At 46.0% G+C, this 26,025-nt stretch overlaps 1 protein-coding gene across 1 annotated transcript in view; it reads right to left on the bottom strand.

Moving 5' to 3' along the window:
* Positions 1-3,598: 3,598 nt before the first annotated feature.
* The window catches only part of LOC146839298 (uncharacterized), a 118,179-nt gene continuing 95,752 nt past the window's right edge, over positions 3,599-26,025 (bottom strand). Inside the window, exon 3 of the mRNA XM_085651327.1 lies at positions 3,599-6,056. Coding sequence (XP_085507453.1) covers positions 5,980-6,056 — 77 coding nt within the window. The 3' untranslated portion in view covers positions 3,599-5,979. The remainder of the gene's footprint in view (positions 6,057-26,025) is intronic.

The following is a 26,025-nucleotide window of genomic DNA, read 5'->3' as shown; positions in this document are numbered from 1 at the left end:
CCTCAACGTTCTCCATTTAAGGCCGATGCCTGCGCGAGCGTGCTCAAAGACACCTGAGGCTTGAGCCGGGTGTGACAGGAGAGCACGCGGCTAGCGAGGTATTGGAATAGCTGTCACTTGCTTCTATTCCCTTTTTATTCTGACTGCTGCTTCTGCGAATTTGCACATTGATGATATTGGTTTGCTAATTTGCACATTTATTTATTTTACCTGTTGAAGCGAGGGGAGCCACCATCTTGGTTGCTCCGGGGTCAGCGCTCTAGGTTTCCTCAACGTTCCCCATTTAAGGCCGATGCCTGCGCGAGCGCGCAGCGGACGCGCGCAGCGGGCGCGACGCCGGAGCGCCAAAGGCGCGCCAAAGGCAAGCCCGTCTGCACCAGGCCGGGCCCAGGGGCCAGCCACGCCGCCAAACTTACCACATACTCAGCCAATTTTCTCAGAGACCTGCAATCCTCATATCCCCCACCCTCCCCCGCCACCTCCAGACGAATCTCTATAGCCGGCCTTGCGCGCCCTGACTTACACCTCTCTTGTCGACTGTTGCCCCCCGCTAAATCAGTCAGGAACGATACCCCTATCCGGGTGCTGTATCTGAACACCCGTTCCCTAATCAAACACCAAGTTGATATTTTTATTCTTTTATCTAATGAGCAACCAGATGTACTTCTACTCACAGAAACCTGGCTGACCACAGATTCTCTCCCTGACATTCTGGCAGCCCTCCCCCCAGACTATTATATTCTACATGCCGACCGTATCGGCAATCGTCCTGGGGGTGGGGTGGCAGTGGAAAGTGATATCGGTACCTGGTTAATGTCGGCTAGCGACCAATTTGCCCCTCTTACCAAGTTCCCCCGCACTAGACATCACAACTCTCACAGATGGTTCTCTGGCGAACTCAAGAAGCACAAACTGAGGGTGCGCCAGCTGGAACGGACATGGAGACGCAACTACTCGGAGCCAGACAGATTACTCTACACTACAGCCTGCAGAGAATACAAACACGCAATCTCCTCAGCCAAATCGAAACATTTTTCTACCAGAATCCTCTCTGCGAACAACAAATCAAAGGAGGTCTTAAAAATCATGAATGAACTCACCTCAGATGATAGAACTCTCCCGGGTCAGATCCCTACTCTAGAGACCTGTAATGCCCTTAATCTTTTCTTTGTCGAGAAAATCAAGAAAATCAAGGATTCCATTCCCCCCCTCCCTGCGATACTCTCCCCAGTCTTCCTGTCGAACAATTCATCTGCTTTCACTCACTTTCCCATCCTCAACTCCAATTCACTAGCTGATCTTGCAATCCGGGTAAAATCAGGCTCTCCCAACGACTGCTGCCCCCCTTCGATTCTGCGGGACATCTGCCTCAAACTACCTGACTGCATTTTACCCTTATTGAATGGCTCCCTCAGCACCGGTAGCGTCCCCAATTCCTTCAAAGAGGCCATTTTGGTGCCGCTCTTGAAGAAACCCGGTCTGGACCCGGCGGAACATTCCAACTACCGCCCTATATCGCTTCTACCTTACTTTTCCAAACTAATCGAGGCCCACGTTACCCGGTGCGTTTCCAACGTCATTGAGACCTCCTGTTACCTGGAGCCCAATCAAGCCGGCTTCAGGCCAGCCCACTCCACCGAGGCTGTTATCTTAGCAGTTCTGGACACACTGAGGCGGAACGCTGACACAGGGATCCCCCAGGCCCTCGTACTCCTGGATCTGTCCGCCGCGTTCGACACGGTTGATCACAACATCCTTCTTCACCGTGTCGAGCAGGCGGGCAGCCAGGGTCCGGCCCTCAATTGGATCCAGTCCTTTCTAATTGGCAGAACACAAGCCGTCCGCTTGGGTCCTTACACTGCGCCCAAAACCCCTACAACCTGTGGGGTCCCTCAGGGCTCCGCATTGTCACCCTTGCTATTCGACCTCTACCTCCGTCCCTTAATCCGTTCGCTCCATAGCTGGGACATCACAGTGTATAATTACGCCGATGACTTGCAGATCATCTTTCCACTCGAATCTCCGGACGCTGTAAATAACTTCCATTTCACCATGATACACATCCAGGAGTGGATGGACTACAATCAGTTAAAACTAAATCCCGGCAAAACGGAGCTTCTCCTCCCCGGTTCCAGCCCCTCCCACTGGGGCCCGCAGTTCTGGCCTAATAACCTTGGCCCTCCCCCGGTCCCTATGAAATCAGTAAAAAGCTTAGGTGTGACCATTGATACCGAACTTTCCCTCAGACCTCATGTGGGCGCTGTGATCTCCTCATGCATGTTCCAGCTTCGTAAGTCATCTACTACCACTAGCTGCTTTGATCCAGGTAGTCATCTCCCTGGTACTATCCTGCTTGGACTTTTCTAACTCCTTGTACTACGGTCTCCCGAAATCCCTGTTGCATCGCCTTCAGGTCGTACAGAATCAAGCAGCCCGTCTTATCCACAACACTCCCAAATGGCAGTCGGCCAAACCTCTGCTATACAAACTGCACTGGCTACCCATAGAACAAAGGGCGGCCTTCAAGTTGGACTGCCTTACGTTCAAATCCCTTCACTGCCCCAGTCCTGTGTTTTTGACGACTCTCATCAACCCTCACCGCCCAACGCGCAATCTTCGCTCAGCCCTCCTTAACCTGCTCGCCGTCCCTAAAACCAAAACCAACAAATTTGGCGGCCGCCGGTTTGCCTACCTTGCCCCCAAATTTTGGAACCTTCTTCCCCTACCCATTAAATCTAGTAGCTCTCTCCTTCACTTCAGAAAACTGCTCAAAACCTTCCTTTTCCTCCTACCCTGCTAATCCCTACCGCCTCTGACCCCCTGACTCCCCTCTGTCTTTTAGCGCCAGGAAACCCTTGGTGTCAGTGCGCTTTATACATTTTACCTAACATAACATAACATAACCCACATGTCACTGCAGATCCAGAGCTTGCTACCAGCCACAGCAAGCTCCAGCACTTGCACAAATGTGGGTGGCGACCTGGGCACTGGTGTCTGAGTGACCCCAGAGCAGTCTCGCACAAAGCCTAGCACCAGGCATCTGTCTGTCCCTTGCTTCATGGTCACTGATGACCACAGGTGGATCTTGTGGGGGGGCACCGCGTTCACAAGGATGCTTCACGACTCCATACACTAGTGCTGTTGCTTTGATATAATAGTTGGGAGGCAAGCCTCGTGCACTCACAGATGGCACTGAGTCCAGAGTCATCAGACTATATTAAGCCAATCAATACGCTCAGTGAAGGAAAAGGTCCAAGGGACAAAGGTGTTCCCAAAGCAATTACACTATTAAACTTCAAAAGTTGTCTTCTGAAACATCAACAGTGCAAACTGTACTAGTAACGCTTGCACTACTCTAATAAACACAGTGATGGTGCTAACTATACACTGGAATGCCTCACATCTGAGGGACTAGTGGTGGAAGGGCTGCAGGGTAGCATAAGTTCCTCCCCACCCTCTTCTGGGACAGACTAATCACCAAGATAGAAAACTGACACTCTGAACGCACTGATGAGTTTGAAGTATCTCCCGTCTCATCGCCACATGGAACAGGCAGGCAGATTAGTATATTAGGAATGTTTTATTGCATAAATAAGACATTCTTGGCAAACAGCTCACTGCGACAGTATCCTTTGTCTAGTTGTCAATCTCACCCCTCACACTAGAACAGGACCACAACTGACCTCACAAAACACATCACAGCATGCGATGAAATACTAGTTACAGTGTCTTTATCAGACAATCTGCTTTGTTTTGTAATGTATGTGAAAGTTAGTTTTTGGGTATTTAATTCTCACCAGAATAGCGGCCAAACCCCAGTCGACTTCTACCATATGGTCTGGCTTTGCCCAGGCCTTGACCCATTCAGGGCCGGGGTGGAATCTGAGCCCACACAGACCTTGGGTTGGCAGGTTCCACACGATCCCTTACGTCTTCGTCTGGGTGTATTTGATGGTTTGGACAGCTCTAGAGCGGACAAACATTTTCTGGGAACGGCGGTTGCAGTGGCTAAATGAGATATTGCAGCGGCCTGGGCCCAGCCCAACCCCCCTACGCTGCGAAAGTGGCGCCGGGGAGTGGATTGGTGCACGGCCCAGGAGGAACCCCTCTTTGAGGCACGTGGTTGTCCCGCAAGGTTTCATAGGGTTTGGGGCAAATGGCTGAACCTACTGTTTTAAAATGCCAGCTTTGGTTCTTCCATGTAAAGGGGTGCTGCTTTCCAGCTTGGGTGGCTTGCATAAATACTCCTACCCTAACAGTGGTTTTTTTTTTTACTGTCTGTTGGAGATGAAATTGGCTTTAATGTGTAAGATGTATGTTGTCTTTTTGTTTGTTTGTTTTTCAAAATGATAATAAAATGGATTATAAAAAAAAAAACATTCTCACCACAATAAACCATCTCAAAACATTATGAATTGTGCAACGGTTTCATCAGCTGAAACAGCAGAATTATATGGTTGTTGCCACCTTTGTATTTTGTTAGAATCAGGACAGCCTTGAATCCTCTTTTGAACTCTCAGCCTGGATGGGTTGTACACAATATTTACACAACCAGTCTGAAGATACTGACAGGGAGTGGATGTTCCTGCTTTAGTGATGAAAGTAGTTTATATTTTTTGTCCTCAAGTAGTTATTGATTCCTATTTCTTCTCCTAGTTTCTTTTTCCCATTTGCCCAGGTCTTTCAATAATTTTTTGTTGAACCCTAGAAGTTATGTCTATCAAGATAGTTTATGATCCACACGTGGTAACATGTCATCAACACTGCATGAAAGTCTGAAAGGTTTAATTCTCAGTGAAGCAGCTCTCTGTGAAGTTCATTGCTTGATGAAGTGAAGTTTGTGAAGTTGAAGAACCTACATTCTGTTTGGAGACTCTGCGAACGCTAGAGGTTGTCCTTTGACTCAAAGCTCTTCTGACATTCAGAGGAAAGGGAGGACCTCAGCCCGGAAGGATTGTTAGAGGTCATAGGAGGTCTAACTTTAGCTGTAGATTCTTAGATGATGTAAAAGATCAGATTTCTTTTTTTAAATGAAGGTTTTTTGGCAGTGCTTTGAGAAAGCTTCCATCTTGTATGTGTTACTTGAGGTTGCTAAGCAGCACCTTTTGTTGATAGCAGTTTCCGTATCCCCTGCAGCGTCATGGCCGTCGCCGGTGTGTTCTTTGATGGCGTGCAAGGCTTGCCTTAAGATCAAAGCTCTTGCTACACACAGTGCAGTGATAAAGCTTCTGTCCTGTGTGTGTGACTTGATGGCGTACAAGGGCTGCCTTAAGAGTAAACCCCTTGGAACACACTGTGCAGTGATAAGGCCGCTCCCCTGTGTGAGTTCTTTGATGCAGTACAAGGTTTCCCGGATGAGCAAACCCCTTGGAACACACTGTGCAGTGATAAGGCCGCTCTCCTGTGTGTGTTCTTTGATGCTGTACAAGGTTTGTCCTCTGAGAAAAGGATTTGGAACACACAGTGCAGTGATAATGCCTCTCTCCTGTGTGTACACTTTGATGCCGTACAAGGGTTTCCTTAAGAGCAAAGCGCTTGGAACACACAGTGCAGTGATAAGGCCTCTCTCCTGTGTGAGTTTGTTGATGCCGTACAAGGGCTGCCTTAAGAGTAAACCTCTTGGCACACACATTGCAATGATGAGGCTTCTCTCCTGTGTGTATTCTTTGATGTTGTAGAAGATTTCCCTTTTGAGTAAATGTTTTCTCACAGATATTGCAGTGAAAGGGCCACTCTCCACTGCGAGTTTTTTCATGTGTTGCCTTATCAGCAAACCTCATTTCATGCTCGGTGTAGGGATACCGTTCTGCGTGTGTTTGTTCGTGCATTAAAAGATGCATCTTTCCAGTAAATGTCTTCTTACACTCAGCACAGTCATAAGCTCTTAGGCCGGTGCGTATTCTTTTGTGCCTTGCAAGTAGTGTTTTATTGTTAAAATTCTCACTCCTGTGTATTCCTTGGTGTTTTCTTTCATTCATTTTATAAGCAAAATTCTTCCTTCCTCCAGAAGCTTTCAGTTTCTCCTCCCCATTCATACTTTGTCTGCGACTGCTGTGCTGCAGAATGAAAAGGACACTGAAAATTATACATAGGAAATATTTCTTGAAACAAATGCTCTGTTATAATATGTGAAAGATGGACAGTGATATCTAGGAAGGAAGGAAAATATTACTACCTGTAAACAATCATTAGTTGTTTGTAGTACTACAGTTCACATGTGGTGATCTCTCATGGGCTGGGTTCTGACTATTAAAAAAAAAAATCTAATTTAAAGATTGAGTGTTGATGTGGAGAACGACTCGTAATCCCATAGCTGAAAGGCATAATGCATCAGCGCGTAGACTCCAATTTAAATTATTGTGTTTTTTTTTCCATCGGAGTACGTTTACCTGCTTATATGTGTAAAGTAAAAAAAAAAAAAATACTTAATCTGAGCAAACTATATACTTTCCAACCATACGGCAAGTGGGTGATGCATGTGAGCCTGCAACATGACAAATACATGACAAGCTGATAGTATTTGCAAGTGAGTCACATTTTCCATTTGCAGCATGCTGTGGCACATCACAGGTTGGGCAATAACTTAAAAGAATCTGTAAGGTCAAAGGAAAGAATGGCTACTTGAGTTACTAATATGCTTAGAACAATTAAGCACATCTGGGCTTCTTCCTTGCATTGATGTCACCAGAGAAATATTTTATGAAAGGATGCACAGAACCACATGTTTCTGCTTTACAAATATCTACTAGAGGTATGTTGGGCAGAAAAGCCATGGAGAGGAGTTGGCCTAACGGCTAGGGCGGTCGACTTCCAATCTGGGGAACTGGGTTTGAGTCTCGGCAATGACGCTGAACATCCTGTGATTCTGGGCAAATCACTTAATCTCCCATTGCCTAACAAAAAAAAAATGATTGTGTCCTCATGTAATGCAACTGGTGCTATGTGAAGCGCTCTGATACCCGATTCGGGTCAAGTTCGCGCTATATAAAACTGTGTAAAATAAAAAATAAAAATAAATTAAAAATCACGCGTGGACTCCATATGCCAAATTGTGCCGGTGCAACAAACGGTCTTATTTTTCACACATTTTCAATCCTGATAATGTAGAGCTTGAGTGCATGTTTAACACTGGGTGCGTATTTAACTTCGTCTTTGTGAACTTGCAGGAACTGTTCATCTACTGATGGGGCGTGTAGTTTGCTAACTGTTTGAGGAAGTGACTGCTACTAGGTAGACAACAATCTACGTTGAGGCTTGCAGTGAGCATGGATGTAGTGGCTTAAAAGGTGGACTTGTTACTCTTGAAAAGACAACATTAAAATCTTAACTGGATGCCAGGGGTGCTCTGGGTGGGATAACCACTCTCAACCCTCCCACAAACATTTTCACAGGAGTTTTTTCAAAAGTATTCAAACGTTAGTGTAGGCTAGGCCAGCTTCTTTATGTATGTATCTATATGTTATTTCTATACTGCAAACCGAGCCTACAGCTAGGGCCAAAGCGAAGCATAAATTATTTTTAAAGAGGTGAGTCCTCAACTCTTTCCTAAACGGGAGCAATGTTGGGGCGGTCCCGATGGACGCAGGGATGTTGTTCCAGATCATCAGTTCATAGATGTAAAAGGCCTGCTAACTTGTTTTTTCTTTGTTACAGTTCTAAGTCTGCAGACTGATGGAGTTCTCCAACCTCGCATTTGTTGCATTTGAAAATAAGAGCTGAACTTAAGGACAACGAGAATGACAAACAAGTGATAAGGAAGAGGTAAAGACTACAAAAGAGGAAATTCTAAAAGGAAAAGCAAGACTACTATACTGGAAGAGTCTTAAACTTTGTAAGAGGATACGAATAAGTAAGGAGAGCAGTAAAAATGACATTAAACACAAAGACAACAGGAACTTCTGACAGGGGAGTCAAGCTCAGAAGATCACTCAGACGACTCCGCTAGCAACTACCTAGAAGCAAAACCTACCTGGCACTTTTTTCGCGGAGTACGGGTTACTGAGACAAGGACGGATAATGGAATATCATAAAAAGGAAAAACAAAAGCAAGAGGCACAAACAGAGGAACAGAAAGACAGGAAAGAGCAACTAGAAGACAAAAAGATAACTCACCCCATGGGAAGAGAAAGGTGATAGAGCAAGCGTGATATGATTATTAACTCATCACAATATTAACTGACAATGGATGAACTAAATACCCTTAACCTTGGCTTATATTTCTGCCCCAGTAGGGACTTTGATTACAGTTCATGTAGAATTGACATCTTTCTGTTTCTAAGATATCTGAAGATGCCTAAGGCACATAAAATCAGACCCAAGCCAATGAACATGAGAATGAGAGGGGCCCAATACAGAAAGCATGACTTGTGTTTAAGAGACACTGATACTTCATGACATTGTCTGGTCTGGATGCGGGAAATATATGTGCAACGAAAGAGCGGGAAGCGTTGCTGGGAAAGGGGGCACAGATGGATCAGAGAAGCCTAAGTGGCTTCAAAAAGAAACCTTCATGTAACTCCTCCTTGCCTCACGATGATCTGGATGTCTTTAGTGACTTGGTCGCCAAAGACCTGTTCAGATAAATTGTTCACCAGTCAAGACAAGAAGGGAAGAACCAGATCGAACTTGAGTCATGGACAAAGGGAGGCCATTAACACATTACGGAATGACAACAGAATTATCAAAGTCATCCGATAACGGGCAGGAATGTGGTTTTAATGATTGTTTGCAATTATGAATAAAAGGTTTTTCAATAATTATTAAATACTGATTGTTGTGAATTGGCGATATGGGAATGGCAAAATGTTCATTTCTGTTAAACACTACCCTCCACTGTACCATGCTTTTACCTTCTACCTAAAGTATGCAAGAACCCTACTAGACCCCTATCGTGTCCTCCAACAATAGCTTACTGGAAAAGACAGCAATAAACTAAAACCATTTAATGCTGATTCTTGTGGAGAGCCTCCCATCAGATTATGAAGATAGTAGGAATTTTCTACAAAAGATATACAATGCAGACAATCATATTTGACAATTACCTAGGATGTGATCTTGCTAATTATGTATACAACGCATGCAAGGTCTAAGAGCATACGAACACGCTTTTTGCAATAGACCAATATCTCCATATGACTATACACGGATGCTTAGGACCATGACTTTTGCCTAAATAACACATTTTCATATTTAAAGATAGATATTACAGACAAATCTCAGGAACAGCAATGGGCACCTGCTTCTCCCAGCTATGCAAATGTATTTGTGGGCTGGAGGGAGGAACAGGTGTGTCGTGTAGTTCCCACTAATCCGTAGGACCAGCGCTTTTGTTGGACAACAAACTTTGAGTAAGGTGCCTAGACTGGGTCCGGGCACATCCGCAGGATGAGTTGGCCTAGAACCCAGCTAGCTCATAGTGCCACCATAAGCCTCCGTAACCTTACCAGAAAGCGAATGGTTTCTGGCAACCACTGAACGTGACAACCGTGACCCCTCGGGGATCGTGGAAACAGAACAGAACCTTTCGCTCAGTCACTCAAGCTTACTTGCTCTCAGAGAAATATACCGAGAATACACAGTAGGATGTTTTCAATATATTTATTGAACCAATGTTATTCTTGTATAGAATACGCGCTGCGATAATCCGTAGACCGAAGCAGATGAAGGTGATTACAAGCATGTAAATAGTAGATATAGTTCTACCATGGTGCTAAAACAGTGTATATATGCAGGCATATAAACAAGTCAGTAATGAGACGTACTCCTACTATGCACTCCCTACTCTGCGTGTACCTAGCGTGTGTGTGGGTGTGAAGCCAAGAATCCCCACTAAGGGACAATCCCACACCATAATATGACAGGAGAGAATGTAGGCCCCGTATTGGTTACAAACTGAACACCCCCTCACGAAGATGCCAAACCGCTGCATAGTGAAGTCTCAGCCTGCACGGACCCTCGGTGTCAGCTGGAGTGCCTCCTCCACTAATCTATTGGGATGCTGTAGGAGAGTAGGATCTGCACTTGTGTTGCCCCCACTTTTTTTCTGATGTATACACTGGTTTCTGGCTATAGTCTGGCTGGGTCCCTGCTAATCAGGGCCCCAGTCTAACTGATCTCGCTAAACAACTTGGTGTGCATATTAGATGCACTAGTGATTGGATACTGTGGTGCCTTATGAGCCCCTAGTATATGGTACCTTAGGTACCTAGGGCATTGGTACTTCACAGGCCTACCAGGGGATGCCGCATGTATTATGCCACCCCTGGGAAGCATTCTCAATCGGACACCACGGGCCTGCTACTGCAGCCTGTGTGAGGTAGTGTTAGCACTCCTCACTGAGGTATAGGTTCCTATATCTCACCATACACACACATATAAACCTATCAGTCACCCCTATGGTAGGCCCAATCAATCCCAAGGGCAGGGTGCTTGGTTTACTATGTGAGGGGGTGCTTCTGCCTGAGCAGGACCCCTCTGCAGCTGGCAGAGTCTATTCTCTGCTGCTGTTAGTGGATGCGGTTAAACCATATACTCTTAAGTGCATTATAACCTCGCGGTAAATGCTAACTTTGGAATGACTGCATCAAAACAGGTCGTGTTTGGTGTCAAACAACTTGGAATCCTACACCCACACCAGTAACTGGTGTGGGAGTAGGATCCCACCCTTCTAGAGGGGACGACATGTACACACTGTACTACACGGTAGAAATCATCTAGAGCTCTGGCATCACATCCCACCAGCACAGACACCGGGCTGCCCTCCTGCTGCTGACCGAAACTCGCAGTGGAGGAAGCCCAACAAAAGGCATCCTGTCACAGGGAGGTGTTACCACCTCCCAGACAGGATTTAGTGTATTGGAGCTGGGTGGGTGCACTCTTAGAGTGCTTTGAAGTCCTGCACTGGGGGAGCAAAAGGCTCCTCTGTGCATATGCCAGTTCAAACCGGTCCAGGGGCTACCTGCCCCTGCTCTGGCGCGAAACTGGACAAAGGGAAGTGGGTGTAACCACCCACTACCCTGACCCTCCTAGAGGAGTGGTCATAGAGCTAGTCCCTCCCATCTTTTCACTATAAGATACCAAAGCTTGCCAATGCAAGTTAGATTACACCTGGACGACGCTCAACTAAGAAGAATCCTGGCCCTTCGACGTTCCACTATCTCTGGAAGACTGAAGAATCTCCCTTGGAGTCAAGGAGTGACTCCCCTGCTTGGCAGGCACCAAAACTCTCTACAACGGTTGCAAACTTTACCGCTCCCGCCGGAGCCCGAAGTCCCTGCGTCCTCCTGACCTCTCGACGCCCATTTTGAGTCCCCAGCGAAGCTGTGGCATCTGGACCCCACGAGTGACGAGTAACAGCAATACCAGGGAACCGTGCACTGATTTCGAGTGCAAGCACTAAACTACGTCCAACGAAGTTGTGCTTTGGACCACTTGTTGTCCAAGTCCCTAGCAGGTCTAGTACCGAATTTCAGCGGCCTACCCCGTCCCGAGTGACCGTGGGCTGTTGTTAAACTTTTCCTGCAAAGGCGTCTTCGCGGTTGCTTGCCCGTTGGCTAGTAACTCACCTGAAGACTTCCACATCGACTTCAAGGGCTCGCCTGGTTGCTCTGGGCCTGCCCTCACTTACCCTCGCTGGGTAAGTCCATCAGACCTTGCTGGTCTGCACCATTGCCAATCTTCACTCCACACGAGACTTGCAGTTGCCAAGGCTTGTTGGCTCCAATCCGGGTGCCGACACCGTCAACAGCTGCAGACGTCGTGGGACCTCCCGAATCCAGCTGCTGGTCATCATCGAACCTTCCGGGACCTCGTGAGCGAAGAGACAAAACCCCATCATCGACCTGAAGAGACGCGACAGCTGTGGTCATCCATCTCGCTGGCCACCGGTCACTGGCAAGTGGCTCTGAACTCTGTCCCCTCAATTTCTAGGTCTTCTACAACTCCAATCCACCTTCGGATTCGAACGGACACCTCTCCAGTCGTCACAAGCAGCAAGTATCCAGTGAATTCCATTGGAAACAGCATCGCGACCCAACACCAAAGGACACCTATGCACCCGGCTTCCCTGGGTGAGGTAACTTGTGCACTCCGGTGACCAAGTGTGTGTTGGCTCTCGAAATACTTACCCTGTAAGTTGGTTGCCTGTTGACTTTTGCGAAGTGCCCTAAAACTGTAATTTACAAACCGCGACAGTTGCCATTGAAACGCACTGAAACCCGCGTGTGTGTTTAGACACTGCACGCGTCTCCTATGGGCTGGCTACTTACCTGCTAACACTGCAGAAGTGAAGCCCCAGCGATTCCCAAGGCCCTAGGCCTCTTCATTTTGCAAGTCGAGTTTGTTACACCATTTTTTTAGTATATGGTCTGGTACGCCCCTAGGGCTACAGCCATATTTGTGCTTAATTTATTGAGAACTGTTGATCTTTTGAATGTTTACCTGGCTCTAATCTCATAAAGAGATTAGTAGAGTATATTTAGAAATAAATACATACATATTTGATATATATACACCTGTGTGGTGTCTTTTCATTTGGTAATTCAAGAGATTATAAGGTAAAACAAGCTGCTTTACATTCCTCAGAGACTTAGCCTGAAGGCTGCTCTCCACAGCTACCACTAGGATAGCTTTCTTTAAAAGGTTGTCTTAAACCTATCTACCATAAGAGTTAAATTGGACTGGTGCAAGGTGGCCACTATAACTAGTGACCAGCATATGCCAGGCCAACTTCTCACAGATGCTCATTATTTATAATAGAAAGCATCGTTGTGATGTACATATAGATTAGTCGATGTTATAGATATGTAGATAGCCCTGTCACCCCGTGGATGAAGATAGAGATGACATTTGCACCTAGTGCGTCAAGAGGCCTTGTACATGGTGTTCGAGGCATTGTGATAATGTTGTGCGAAGCTAGATGTGTAAACAAAGTAGTTTCAGAGAAACGAATCCAAGGGTCGTGCATGCAAATATGTGCAAAAAGTCACAGCAGAAATGTTACTGTAAAAAAATAGTACAATATATGTAATGAGTCACTTTGCTACGGGGGCCTCACCCGGGCACATAACAGGTGGTCTGGACATCACAAAATGAAAACATGACAAACCATGTGCTGATTTGGATCGGGGATATAGACGACCTTTCCTGTTGTGGGATGGAAGTAGGGAAATGTCTGAAAGATTAATCCAGAGATTGACAAAAACTGATCTCAACCTAAAATTCACTCATTAATTCATCAGAAATACATCTATAAATGACCTGGCTTTCCATACTGAGCTAGAGAAGCACACATGGTCACAAGCCTACATAGAAAGGAAAAAGCAGGGCGTTGTGAATAGCCTGCCTCCACAGAAACTGATATAAAGTATCCCCTATGGTGAAATGCTACGGACCCGTAGGAAAAGGGATAGCCAAGAAGTGTAGGAGAAGGAAGAAAAAAGTATGTGGCCAGCAGCCAAAAAGTATGTGGCCAGCAGCCAAGAGAGAACCCAGAACATGAATAAACAACTTTTAAATCAGAGACACCAAAGGAGGGACCTGATATTACCGTAAGGTTCATCACTACATACAATACGAGGTACACAGCAGCAAAACAAATTCCAAACACTGGAAAATATTAAAAGCTGATCAGTGTAAGAAAGTGGCTCTGTATATACTGTTCCCAAATAGGTACAGTGTGTACAGAGTCCCCAGAGGTTTGGCAGAGGTTAAACTTAGATATTAGTCACAACGTTGCAGGACTATCATTATAAATTTATGTCCTGTAGCGAATTCAATTGAATTCAATTTTCGATCCCTTCTCCACCATGCTTCCTTGACATCAATTTACATGTGTGGTCTCTTTTTATGTTATTTCATTGCCATGGTCAGTTGACTAAAATCAATCACTAGGTTTTTCTGAGTGTATGTAAGTTGGGAGATGGGCACAGGGGTATAGTACTCGTGTGTGATTTATTGTATCTACCCACGTTACAAAGCGGGGCCTTATCCACTGAGCAGATGCCAGGTGAGGTGAGGCGTACCCCCACATAAAGTTGGGTGAGTGTAACTTACCTTTTCCAATTATTTATTACTAATGCAACATTTCATTTTCTTGCCACCCCTAGGGGCAAGTTTCTGTCGAGGTTTCGATAGTATATTTGTCAAGATTGTGATTGACTTGCACACTGTGTATTGGAGTTTGTGCTAACTAGTCTCACACTTATTTTGTAGGAAAGAAATTACACCTCAGGTGATAAATCATATGAATACTCAACCTGGAGTCATATACACTGGTAGGATGTATCGTCCTAATCATTTTAATGTTTAATATATTTTTCGCACAGTTTTTTACAGTATTTGCAGTAGCGTAATTTCCATCTGGTCCTGAAGAAAGCCTGGTTAGTGACACCTTTATGGCTGAAACATGTAGACCTGTTTCTCTATTGCTTTAGATAGTTATTTTTTCAAACTATCAGTATTTAGTTTTAATCTTGACACTAAGATAGTGTGTATTAAAGTTATTTGTGTCTTAGTAGTCAATTTTAACTTGTATTGCACTTTTTCTTTATAAAAATATCTCTTGCACTGCAAATCATCAGCCCCACTGATCACAATATAACCATGGTTGGAGTAATAACTATGAATAACTGAAGTGTGGCTGTCCCCCTATATAGGTGTGGGCCACACCAGTCATACAATTTACAACCACTCCCAGATGACGATGCTCCGCCATTGTGGTGGGCTGATGGGATTCATTTTGTCTTAGTGAGTGTGGGTTTGCACAGACTTCGAAATCACGTGTCTTTGTCTTTCTTTGTCTTGACGTTCATAGACCGGTAGTCCTGTTTTGTTGTTTCAGTTGTGGATGGGGATAGGACACTGCCTGGTCTTTAAATATAGTTTCCCTAGGACCCCTTTTTGAAAAAATGTATTTGGTATAAAGTTAGATATAACCTTGCTCTTTAAAGTGGTAGCTTGGTCGAGCAGTAAGGCAGTATCAGAGGATAGTGTAAAGCATTTGTTGTACACACTCAGTCAGCAAATGGTCTCATACACTCAAGAACTGAACTCTAGGCCAATGGTTTGTATAAAAAATATATGGTGGTTTTATTTTAGAACAAACAATAGGTATCAAAATATACTTTCTCAGAATGAGAAGCTTTAGTTAAATACTTTGCAATAGGCAATTGACTTTTGCAGGTAATAGTTGCAGGTTGTTGCAATAGACAACACAGTTTCAAACACAATGATACATTGAGCTCAATGGGAATTTTAAGTTATGTGCAATTGATTACTTTCAGGATTATTTTTCTAACTCTAGGACTGGATCCTAGATTCAGTCCTGGGGCAGTTCTTGGAAACAAGTGAGTAAATTCATTTTAGTTACTGTTGTGATTTTTAAGCAATATTTTGCTATTTTAATAGTTGACACTTAGAAACTTTTTCTAATCAAATTACCAATGTTATCCTACGGAAGGAAATTCACTTAGCAGGTAAGTGGGGTTATGGTTACTTTTTCTAGGTCAGTGTTGGATCCTGGATCAGGCACTAGTGTACCACCTGTAAGCAGTTGAGAAACTGCGTTTAAGTTACACAGGCGATTTTTAAGGAATATTTATAAGTTTGCAAAATCGACACTTAGAAGAAATTTCACAGAACAGTCAATGTTTTTCTATGGAATAAAATTCAAGTTACGGATAAAGTATGTTCTCGTTACTTTTGTAATCCAGTGCTGGGCTCCTAGGCTCAGTACTGGGGCATCTATCTACAACAGGTAAGTAATTAAGTTTTCACAGCTGGTACGATTTTTAAAGAATATTTGTAGTTTGCAAAAATCGACAAGAAATTTCCTAGAAAAACAGTCAATGGTTTCCTATGGGAGAAAATTGAGTTAGTGGTAAATACGGTCGTAAGTACTTTTCAGGGTCAGTGCTGGGCACCAAGATCCAGCACTGGGATCTCTCCTAATAGCAGGTGAGTATTTCCGTTTTCGTTACTCGGTTGATTTTTGGTGAATATTTTAAAGTTTAGAAACTCCACACAGAAGAAATTTCAAGAGAAACCAGTCAATGTTACCCTATGGAAGAAAGGTGAGTTATCGGTTTTTGGGTAAGTACACGACTGGCAGAGTTAAGGTTCTGGGCATAGACTCAGGAGCCTCCCAGGGTCAGGTAAGTACAGTTGTCGCACCCTCAGCGGCACAGGGGCAGCCGGGTGCAGAGTGAGTTAGGCCCAATGTTATCCTATGGAAGGCAAGGGGCCCTTGGTTGGTGGCTGCTGACTAGCAGGCCACGCGGCTGTGGGAGCTGGGCTCCTGGTCACTTGCTCAGGGCAAATGGGGAAGTAGGTAGGAGTAGAATTTGCACTCCCAGGGCAACTCAGGCGGCTGGGTGCAGGGTGCTTTTGAGCCTTCGGGCGCTCAATGGATTGTTATGGAAAAGCTCAAGGACGAACAAAGGCTGCAAGCTCGGGGACGAAGATTCTTCAGGTGCCACCACCACTTCGAGAGGTAAGTTGGGTTCCTGGAGGATAGGTAGGTACCCAGGAGTCGGGCACAGGGGGCCGCATGGCGCCGGGTGCAGGTGTGCCTTTTGGTGTCGGGAAATCTTACCCTCTGTTGATCGCGGTTGGGGGGGTCCCTGGTTCTGAGGCTGCAGGCGTCGTCAGGAGCATCGAGGTGAGTCCTTGGGTGCCGGATTAAGGGTCACAGTCGCCAGGGGAATGTACTCGGGGTCTTTGTCCACTCCGGCACGGGCCAGGCTTGGTGGGTGCTGAGTGTGCAGGGTTCGCGGTTCTGGGCTGATGCCAGGGGTTAGATACTTGCTTTGAGCAGAGCCACTGCTCGTGGGAGTCCCAGGTGCTCAGAGTCACAAGGTACCAGGTCCTCCGGGGTTTGTGAGGTGCTGGTCACAGGAGGTGCCGGGATTTAGCAGGAGCAGGTTCGAGGGTCGATAGGCCGGTAGGGCTGGGGCCAAAGCAGTTGGTGTCTTCCTCTACTTAGCAGCTGCATGCTGCATGGCAGGTCTTCTTTCTTCTTGATCTTCTTTGCGGTTTTAGAATCTGGAATCTAGGAGGGAAGGTTCAGGGTGTCCCTAAATACTAAATTTAGGGGCGTTACAGGTAGGTAAAGGGCAGGGACCACCGGGTCCCTGTCCTGGGGTGGGTACACCCCCTATCCTGCCACTCTCCTGTGGGAGGGGGGCAGTGGCCTAGTCCTGATTGGGTAGGGCTCCCCCATCTTCAAGATGGCGAGGGCCCGGAGATGTGCTTCACCTCGTCTCCCCCACCTGAGGGGTGGGGTTGGCAGGGCTGGCACGTCCCCTGTCCTTACTTGGAGTTTCCGGCCAGTCTTCACGCCAGAGTGGGGGTCAGAACCGGTGGGGGCTAGTTGCTGAGTACAGCAAGTGGCCTGGAGAAGCTCACAAAGGTGGCAAGCCTTTGAAGCTTCCCCCTGCCCATCCTGGGGGAGGAGACCCAACACCTCGCCCATGATGTGCATTGTTGCAGGCCCAGGAGAGTGGGGGCTCTCCACCCAGGGGTCCAGCAACATGTCTGCTGTGTGGCAGCCTAGGCAGCCTCTGAGACAAGATGTGGATTATAGGTTAGGTTTCAGGGGGCATCTCTAAGATGCCCTCTGTAGTGCTTTGTACATTAAATCCCACACGGGCATCCGTGTGGGTTTAATGTGCTGAGAAGTTTGATACCAAACTTCTCAGTCTTCAGTGTTGCCATTGTGGTCCTGTGGAGTTCGTGTTTGACGAGCTCCCAGCACCATATACTCTTAAATGGCAGCACTGCACTTACAGTGCCCAGGAATGGACCGGAGTACTGTAGGGGCACAGAGCTCATGCTCCTGTGCTCACACCACTGGCATAGGGCACCCAGCTAAAGGTGTGGCTGATGTATGCCCGGGCAGTGTAGGTTGTGGGCATGGCACACAGGGATGTGTGCCATGTCGACTCTTTGTTTTGTCTTGTACCCAGACACTCAGCCTGCAAGGGCAGTGTGTTTGTGTTAGGGTAAAGGGCCTCTAAGGGTGGCACAATAAGTGCTGCAGCCCTTAGAGGCCTTCCCTGGTCACAAGGCCCTGGGTACCATTTACCAGGGGCTGACATGTGGCCAGGGTTTGCCAATTTGGGTTTTAGGAAAAGAACATAGGCACTGGGCACCTGATTGGCAGGAGTCCAGGGCACACTCAGTCAAAGTACATTCAGCAATTCAGCAAAAAGTGGGGGCATACCATGCAAGAAAGATGGCACTTTCTCACAATCAGGTGATTGGACACGATATTACCTCACATCCCTCCATCACGTATCGTAAAGCCCTATCCTTAAAGGTCCAACAAGCCCATAGCTATATGGATAGTCCAATGAGAGAAAGGGGCCATCTAACCTAAAATGTGGGAAATGTATGGCTTGCAAATCTGGTGTCAAAATAAAGGAGGTTATTCTGCATCACAGGAAGGAAAAGCAATCAATTCATAACCTGTAGCACAGATTTCTGTGTATATACACGTGAAAGAATGTACACACAGAAAACAATGTGGCCTACTTGATTTTCCCCACTGGCAAGTGATGGATCACATGAGAGGCATCAAACATGCTGACTAAAATTCCCCAGTGTCTGTCGAGTCTACAATAGTATCATGGCATTTTTCAAAATCTCCAGTTTCTTTGACCTTATATCAGAGGTAGTGATCAAGAGAAGAAATTGAAATGAATCGAGTTAAGAGAGCTGGGTACCGAGGAAGTCAAGGGCCTGAATAAAAATGGGGATTACACGTGCACATAGGATGGTTACTGATGTCGAAAGTACATACATGAACAAATGCTAGGTAATCTACACACTTTCCCACTACTGACACACTCTAGAACACATGTTAAAAAAAAGCCACCATTTCCTTGCAAGATTAAAAATATAAAATTTATTTACATTTCTCAATGTAATAATTAGGGTAAGGGGGGTATAGCTCACACAATCATACTGGATTGATAATGCTCACCACGAAGGCACAAGAAGTTGATCTTAAAATTAGTGATGCCACTGCCATCCCCAGCGGCTACAAAATCACCTGCAAGTACCGCGTCAACCGACCAGGAGGAGACATAGCCATCATCCACAAGAACACCCTCCAACTGACCACTTACTCAAATGACCCAACGACTACCATGGAACACCTCCACTTCCAGATCCAGATACATCCCAACACCACCCTCTGTGGCTCCCTCATCAACAGGACCCCAGACTCCCAGCCCGCCCTTCAACAACGCCATCGTAGACCTCATTGCACCCCAGGCTCTCGCATCCACCGATTACATCCTACTCGGAGACCTCAACTTCCAATTGGACAACCCCAGTGACCAGAAAACCTCCTCCCTACTGGAGAACCTCACCAACAATGGAATCAAGCAGCTAGTCACCGCACCGACCCATACAGCCAGACACACGCTCGACCTCGTCTTCTCCATCAGCAGGAACATTACCTAGAGCCACACCACCTAACTCCTCTGGACCGATCAGCACTATGTGCACTTCGCCATTCCCACCGTTCACCACCACCCTCACTGACCCCACCGTATCTGTCGTAGCTGGAAAAAGGCCACCATAGAACTTCTCGTCAACTTTCTCAGCATGACCACACCACCATCAGACGCCAAACCCGCAGCACACAACCTTCACCAATGGATCTCCAACTGCGCCAACAGACCAGCACCCCTTAAGAAGACACCAAACAAGCAAAACTTCAAGAAAGCCAGCTGGTTAACTCCCACCCTCCACAATTCCAGACGTACCAGCAGACAACTCAAGAAGAGATAGAGGAACAACAAAATCCCAGAAACCCACGCAACCTTCAAAACCGCAGTCAACGAACACCACCTTCTGTCAGGAATCAGGCTAATGTAGCCTCTGTAATTCAGGGAGGGTCTAGAAAACCAAACAGAAGAAGAATTTGAGTTATGCCCCAAATGATAAATTTATGGTGTGATCTGTATTGTGCCATTTCAAGATGGCCGCCGTATTAGTCCAAGTTTTCACATGACCTGAAGTGACTGGCTTAAGAGGAGTGCGCGCACTCATCACTGCGCACTTCAATTTTTGAAATCCTACGGAGAAGTTCGTTTTTACCACTCCTCTTCTCAGAGTGGGAGGGGGTCTCAGTTTGAAGAAACTTTCTTGTGCGGAATAGTTTCCCTTTATTTCCAGGCCCTCAATAGTCAGAGTGGCAAAAGCGGGGTTAATTCATCGAGTTGGTGAATTCCGCTCTACAGCGCTTCAGAACCACAATTCATGAGGAGTTGTTGCGGTTGGATTCCTGTCAGCGCGTAAGTGAAACTGCAAATTTGGGTTGCCAGCTGGTGAGCTCTTCCACTTATGTGCTTAAAGCGGAGTTGAAGTTGGTTAGCGCATTCACTAGAAGTCAGTAGGATACCCTGGCTCGAATTCCTAACCAACCCTCTGAATTATCGGCCTTAGTGTTTTTGGTTTTGGAGATCTATTTTAGATGGACGGAACAGAAAGGAGAAAAGAAGAAAGATTTTCGCTTCCCTCCTTCAAGATTCGACAGAGTCAGATACGAAGTGAGTAAAAACCCCTCTACTGTAACCACCCACTACCCTGACCCTCCTAGAGGAGTGGTCATAGAGCTAGTCCCTCCCATATCTTCACTATAAGATACCAAGCATTGCCAATGCAATTCAGATAACCCTGGACGACGCTCTACAAAGAAGAATCCTGGCCCTTCGACGTTCCACTACCTTTGGAAGACAGAAGAATCTATCTTGGAGTCAAGGAGTGACTCCCCTGCTTGGCAGGCACCAGTAACTTGAATCAACGGTTGCAAACTGTGCCGCTCCCGCCGGAGTTCGAAGTCCTTGCTGCCCCGGAAGTGGATTTCCTGTCTTCTCGACGGCCCCTGTGAGTCCCCAGCGAAGCTGTGGCGAGTGGACCCCACGAGTGACGAGGAACAGCAATACCCGGGGACCGTGCACTATTGTTGAGTGCAAACACTAAACAACAATCTACGAAGTTGTGCATTGGACCATTTGTGGCCCAAGCCCCCAGAAGGTCTTGCACCAAAAATCAGCTGCCTACCTCGCCCCGAGTGGCCGTGGGCTCCTGTGAAGCTTTTCCTGTGAAGGAGTCTTTGCGGTTACTTGCCTGTTGGCTAGTGACTCCCCGAAGACTTTCTAACCGACTTCGAGGGCTCTCCTGGTTGCTCCAGGCCTGCTCTCACTTACCCTTGCTGGGTGAGTCCATCAGACCTTGCTGGTCTGCATTTTCGTCAATCTTCAGTCTACATGAGACTTGCAGTTGCCAAGGCTTGTTGGCTCCAATCCGGTTGCCGACACCGCCATCAGCTGCAGACGTCGTGGGACACTCCAAATCCAGCTGCTGGTCATCGTCTATCTCTCCTGGACCTCGTGAGCGAAGAGACAAAACTCCATCAACCGCCTGAATGGACGCGACATCGGTGGTCATCCATCTTGCTGGCCACCGGCAAGTGACCTTGAACACTGTCCCCTCAATTTTCAGGTCTTCTCCACCTTCAATCCACCTTCGGATTCCAGCGGGCGCCTCTCCAGTCGTCACAAGTAGCAAGTCTTCAGTGATCTCCATTGAAAACAGCATCTCGACCCGGCACCAAAAAACACCTATGCACCCGGCTTCCATGGGTGAGGTAACTCGTGCACTCCGGTGCCCAAGTGTGTGTGGGCCTCGAAATACTTACCTTGTAAGTGGCTTGCTTGTTGACGTCCTCGAAGTGCCCTAAAACTTTAAAATACAAACCGCGACTTGCCCCATTGAAACCAATAGGAAACCCGCGGCTGTGTTTAGACACTGCACGGAGATTGTAACACAGTTAGATCAGGTACATAAGAGGGCAATTGAAAATCTTGAACTAGCTAAAGAAAAATATAAGAGTTATGCAGACAGAAAGAGACGAGTAGGCCCCTCATTGCAAATAGGAGACAAGGTTTGGTTAAGTACTAAGAATTTGAGATTGAAGGGTAATCGGAAGTTTCAACCGAGATTTATTGGTCCATATCTGGTAGAGGAGAAAATAAATCCGGTGACTTACCGAGTTCAATTGCCACCAAAGTTGAAGATACATCCAGTGTTCCACATATCCCTGTTGAAGAAGGCTCCAGAAGATCTGCGAAAAAACCTGCCTCCAAGGCCTCTTCAGCTAGAGACTGGTACTGAATTTGAAGTCAAGGAAATTCTAGACTCCAAAATACAAAAAGGGAAGTTATACTATTTGGTGGACTGGAAGGGTTATGGGCCCGAGGAAAGGTCTTGGGAACGAGAGGAAGATGTCCATGCTCCAAGATTAGTCAAGGCCTTTCACCTACGATCACCAACTAAACCCCAGAGGAGAGAACCTACCTTGTTGGAGGGTACTGTCAGGAACCCAAGATTACAGATAGGTTTAATTGCGCATCGAAGACTCAAAGTCTGTACACCCCGAGCAATGGAAGGTTCATGGGTGGAGCTGACTCGGAAATGGCGCCAGAAAAGGCCACCAGAACTGAGTAGCTGTTAGCGTTCTAGTGTTTGGCAGAGAACGCGCTGGAATCCTAGGTGAGGCTCGCGCTGCCTAGGAACTGCGCACTTCACCAAGAATTCTAGAGAGTCAGGTGCGCATTCCAGTGCACGCTGACTAAAAGTGTTTTAGTTCTCGCTCGAAGGCTTTTCAGAATCTACCCTGAAGAGTTTTTGGAAGTCAGTAGATACAAGTTCGAAATCTGAGTTCCATGAAGTAAAGTGACTTTTGAGGAGAACAGCAAATCTTAGTTGTGGAGATTTCGCACCGAGTCGTCAGGAAGAGGAAGCAGCGTCAACAGGAGCATCTGAAGGAAGCACAAGAAAAAATGAAGCTAAGTTAACGAGTGTATATTTGTCACGTCAGAGAACTGAAGTAAATATTTGTCACGTCAAAGAACTGAAGTAAATTACCGAAAGCAATTGAGTCATAGAACTTACTGTGAGGGAAATGGCTTTACTGTAATTCTTCACAGAGGTAACGAATAGTAACGACAAGTCCTGAGAAAGTCGTAGAGAGAATTGCAATATAGATTAGAACTCTTGAGCAACTACAAATAATAGAATAAGATAAAACCATACTTACCACAGAAATAAGTCGTCGAACAATAGCTAAGTACTGAGAGTGAAATACCACCACGAAAAAAGGAGAAAGCATTAAACACACAGATGAATAATTACCAATAGGAAAAGACCTCAAACACAGTAAGTAGTATACCAAATTAAAATAGATAACGTCAGGTTTAAAAGAAAGCAGAAGTTCTTAACAGATAAATATAACTATATTACAGGTGTGCAAAAAGAAAAGGAAGCTGTGAATTAAGGCAGATACCAAGGAAGATAAGACATAGGAGAGTAAAATGAAAAATAGGAAAGTAAGTGAGAAGCTCAGAGAGAAAGATTTATATGAGGCAGATAAACCTTGGGTTCTAGCTATTTCCTTTTTAATTGCAGATGAAGAATATAGTTAATGAAATAAAAGCACACACAGAAAAGAAATAGAAGAGAAGCAGAGTTCTGAAATTGGCATGGTAAGGAAATAAGGCATTTGGGGTTGAGAGATAAGAGAGGTTAAGGGCTAAAAGTTTATTATAAAAATAACTCTTATCTACAGGTTATCTCTTCAGCAAAAGAAGTCTGCTGGACGGACTCCTGAAGGAAGCCGCAGAACAGTCTCTTCTCTCTTTTGTTATTTTATCCACTTTCCCCCTTCCCCCTAGATAGCCACTCTAGAGACTTGTCACACTAAGCTCTGGATTGCTGTCGGGGTGGATTTGGGAACTAGCATCTCTGTTCCTGTGTAAGTTTGAGTACCGTAATTAGAGTCTGACAGAGTGAAGTGCCCACGTTGCATTTTACACCCGAACAGAGATGGCTGAGGGAATAGACGTACAAGGTTTAGGAACAATATTAGATACCATACAAAAAGAGTTAAGTGCAGTCCGAGAGGAAAACCAGAACCTCAGATTAGAAGTAGTTAATTCTAGAAAAGAAACCGCAGAATTGGCGCAAAGACTTAGACAACCTTTTGGTTCAGGGTCGGACGCTCAAGCTTCATTGACAGAAGGGACTAATAGGATGACAACTCAGGTGATTCACTCCCTCTCACCTGTCATTCCATTAGCGGCACCCGAGCGTTTTAGTGGGGATCCGCAGAAGGCTCAAATATTCATTAAGCAGTGCTCATTACATTTCATGTGCCGCCCTTCCATTTTTCCAGATGCTCAGTCTCGAGTGGCCTTTGTGTTGTCGTACTTAAGTGGGGATGCAGCATCCTGGTCTTTGCCTCTGATTTCAAAAGACGATCCCATATTGCGGAATTATGAGAACTTCGAAGAGGAGTTCCTTAGAATATTTGACAGAAGGCGGATATCCCAAGCCGTAGACAACGAACTACTCGACCTGAAACAGGGCAACCGCGATGTGGTCTCTTATTTGGCTCAATTTAATAAACTAGTGGTGGAAACCAACTGGCCTGAGAGTAAGAGAGCAGCGGTTTTTTATCGAGGTTTAAGAGATGAGCTAAAGGATGCATTGGCCGGAATACCCAATAGACCCACAGAAATCTCCGCGTTGGTGGATTTAGTGCTGGAAATCGATTTCCGTCATGGGGAAAGAAAAGGTGAAAAAAGGAAAGATTTCAAGTCAGTAATTCCACGATTTGACCGAGTAAGGTCGGAAGGAGGACGAAGCAATGAAGGTCAGCAGGGCATCGAACCAATGCAGATTGGTACAATACGGGGTCCTCTTTCCAAAGAAGAGAAGGAAAAGAGAAGAACCAACAACCTATGCATGTACTGTGGATCGGGAGGTCATTTTGTACGTGCGTGTCCGAAGAAACCCAAGGGAAGTTTCAAGCCGAAGGAAAACTAAAGGCACCATCTGTTGGAGGAGTTGAACAGGTGGATGCGATTTTCGATCAGACTCCAAAAGAACATAGAGTGGCCAATACTCTACAGTCTGCAGCGCCACATCTAACTAACTTTATCCATGGAAATCGGGTTTCGACACGTGACGCTGAGGGAAGTCTCAGTGATGATCGACTCAGGAGCCACCGGAAACTTTTGCGATCTAAAGTTTGCGAGCAAGGTGGGAATCGAAGCCATCAAAAAGTTAAAAGCAGAGCCCGTTAGGGCAGTGGATGGAACCAACCTGTCCTCTGGTCCAATAGTCAGTCACACAGAATTAATTCATCTGATCTCGAATGACGGACATGAGGAGAAGATCCAGTTTAACTTAATCGATGCCCCCCAATTCCAGTTGATCCTTGGGCTTCCCTGGCTTACTGAACATAATCCAACAATCAACTGGAGTACCAGAGCCATTAAGATGGAATCAGATTATTGTTTGGGAAATTGTTTCAGGGGCCAGCTGCAAGAGCAAGAGGTGAATCCAGCACATTCGTTGTGTCAGACGGGAGAATCAATTTGTGTAATTCATGTGCAAGACATACCAGAGGAATATCGAGATTTTGAATACGTATTCAATGAAGTGGAGGCAGAACAATTACCACCCCACAGACCTTATGATTGTAAAATTGAGATCGAACCCGGTTCAAATCTACCTTGCAGCCGTGTGTATGCCCTTACGGAAAAAGAACACCATCACCTAAAAGAGTATTTGGACAAGTATCTAGCAAACGGCTTCATTCGTCCCTCGCAGTCCCCAGTCTCCTCGCCCCTATTTTTTGTGCCAAAGAAAGAAGGAGATTTGAGGACTTGCATTGACTACAGAGCCATCAATAAGATTACAAAAAAGAACCGTTATCCATTGCAGCTAATATCTGTTTTGCTAGATCAAGTGAAAGGAGCAACAATTTACACGAAGTTGGACCTGAGGGGAGCGTATCATCTGGTGAGAATGAAGGAGGGCGATGAGTGGAAGACAGCTTTCAGAACGAGGTTCGGCCTATTTGAATATCAGGTTATGCCCTATGGGCTGTGTAATGCTCCCGCAGCCTTTCAACACTTCATTAACCACGTGTTGAAGGAATTCATCGAC

The sequence above is a fragment of the Triturus cristatus genome, chromosome 4_1 (genome assembly GCF_964204655.1).
Source record: "Triturus cristatus chromosome 4_1, aTriCri1.1, whole genome shotgun sequence".
Classification (NCBI taxonomy): domain Eukaryota; kingdom Metazoa; phylum Chordata; class Amphibia; order Caudata; family Salamandridae; genus Triturus; species Triturus cristatus.
Note: the sequence above shows the minus strand (reverse complement) of the source record. Positions and strands in the feature narration are given on the sequence as shown.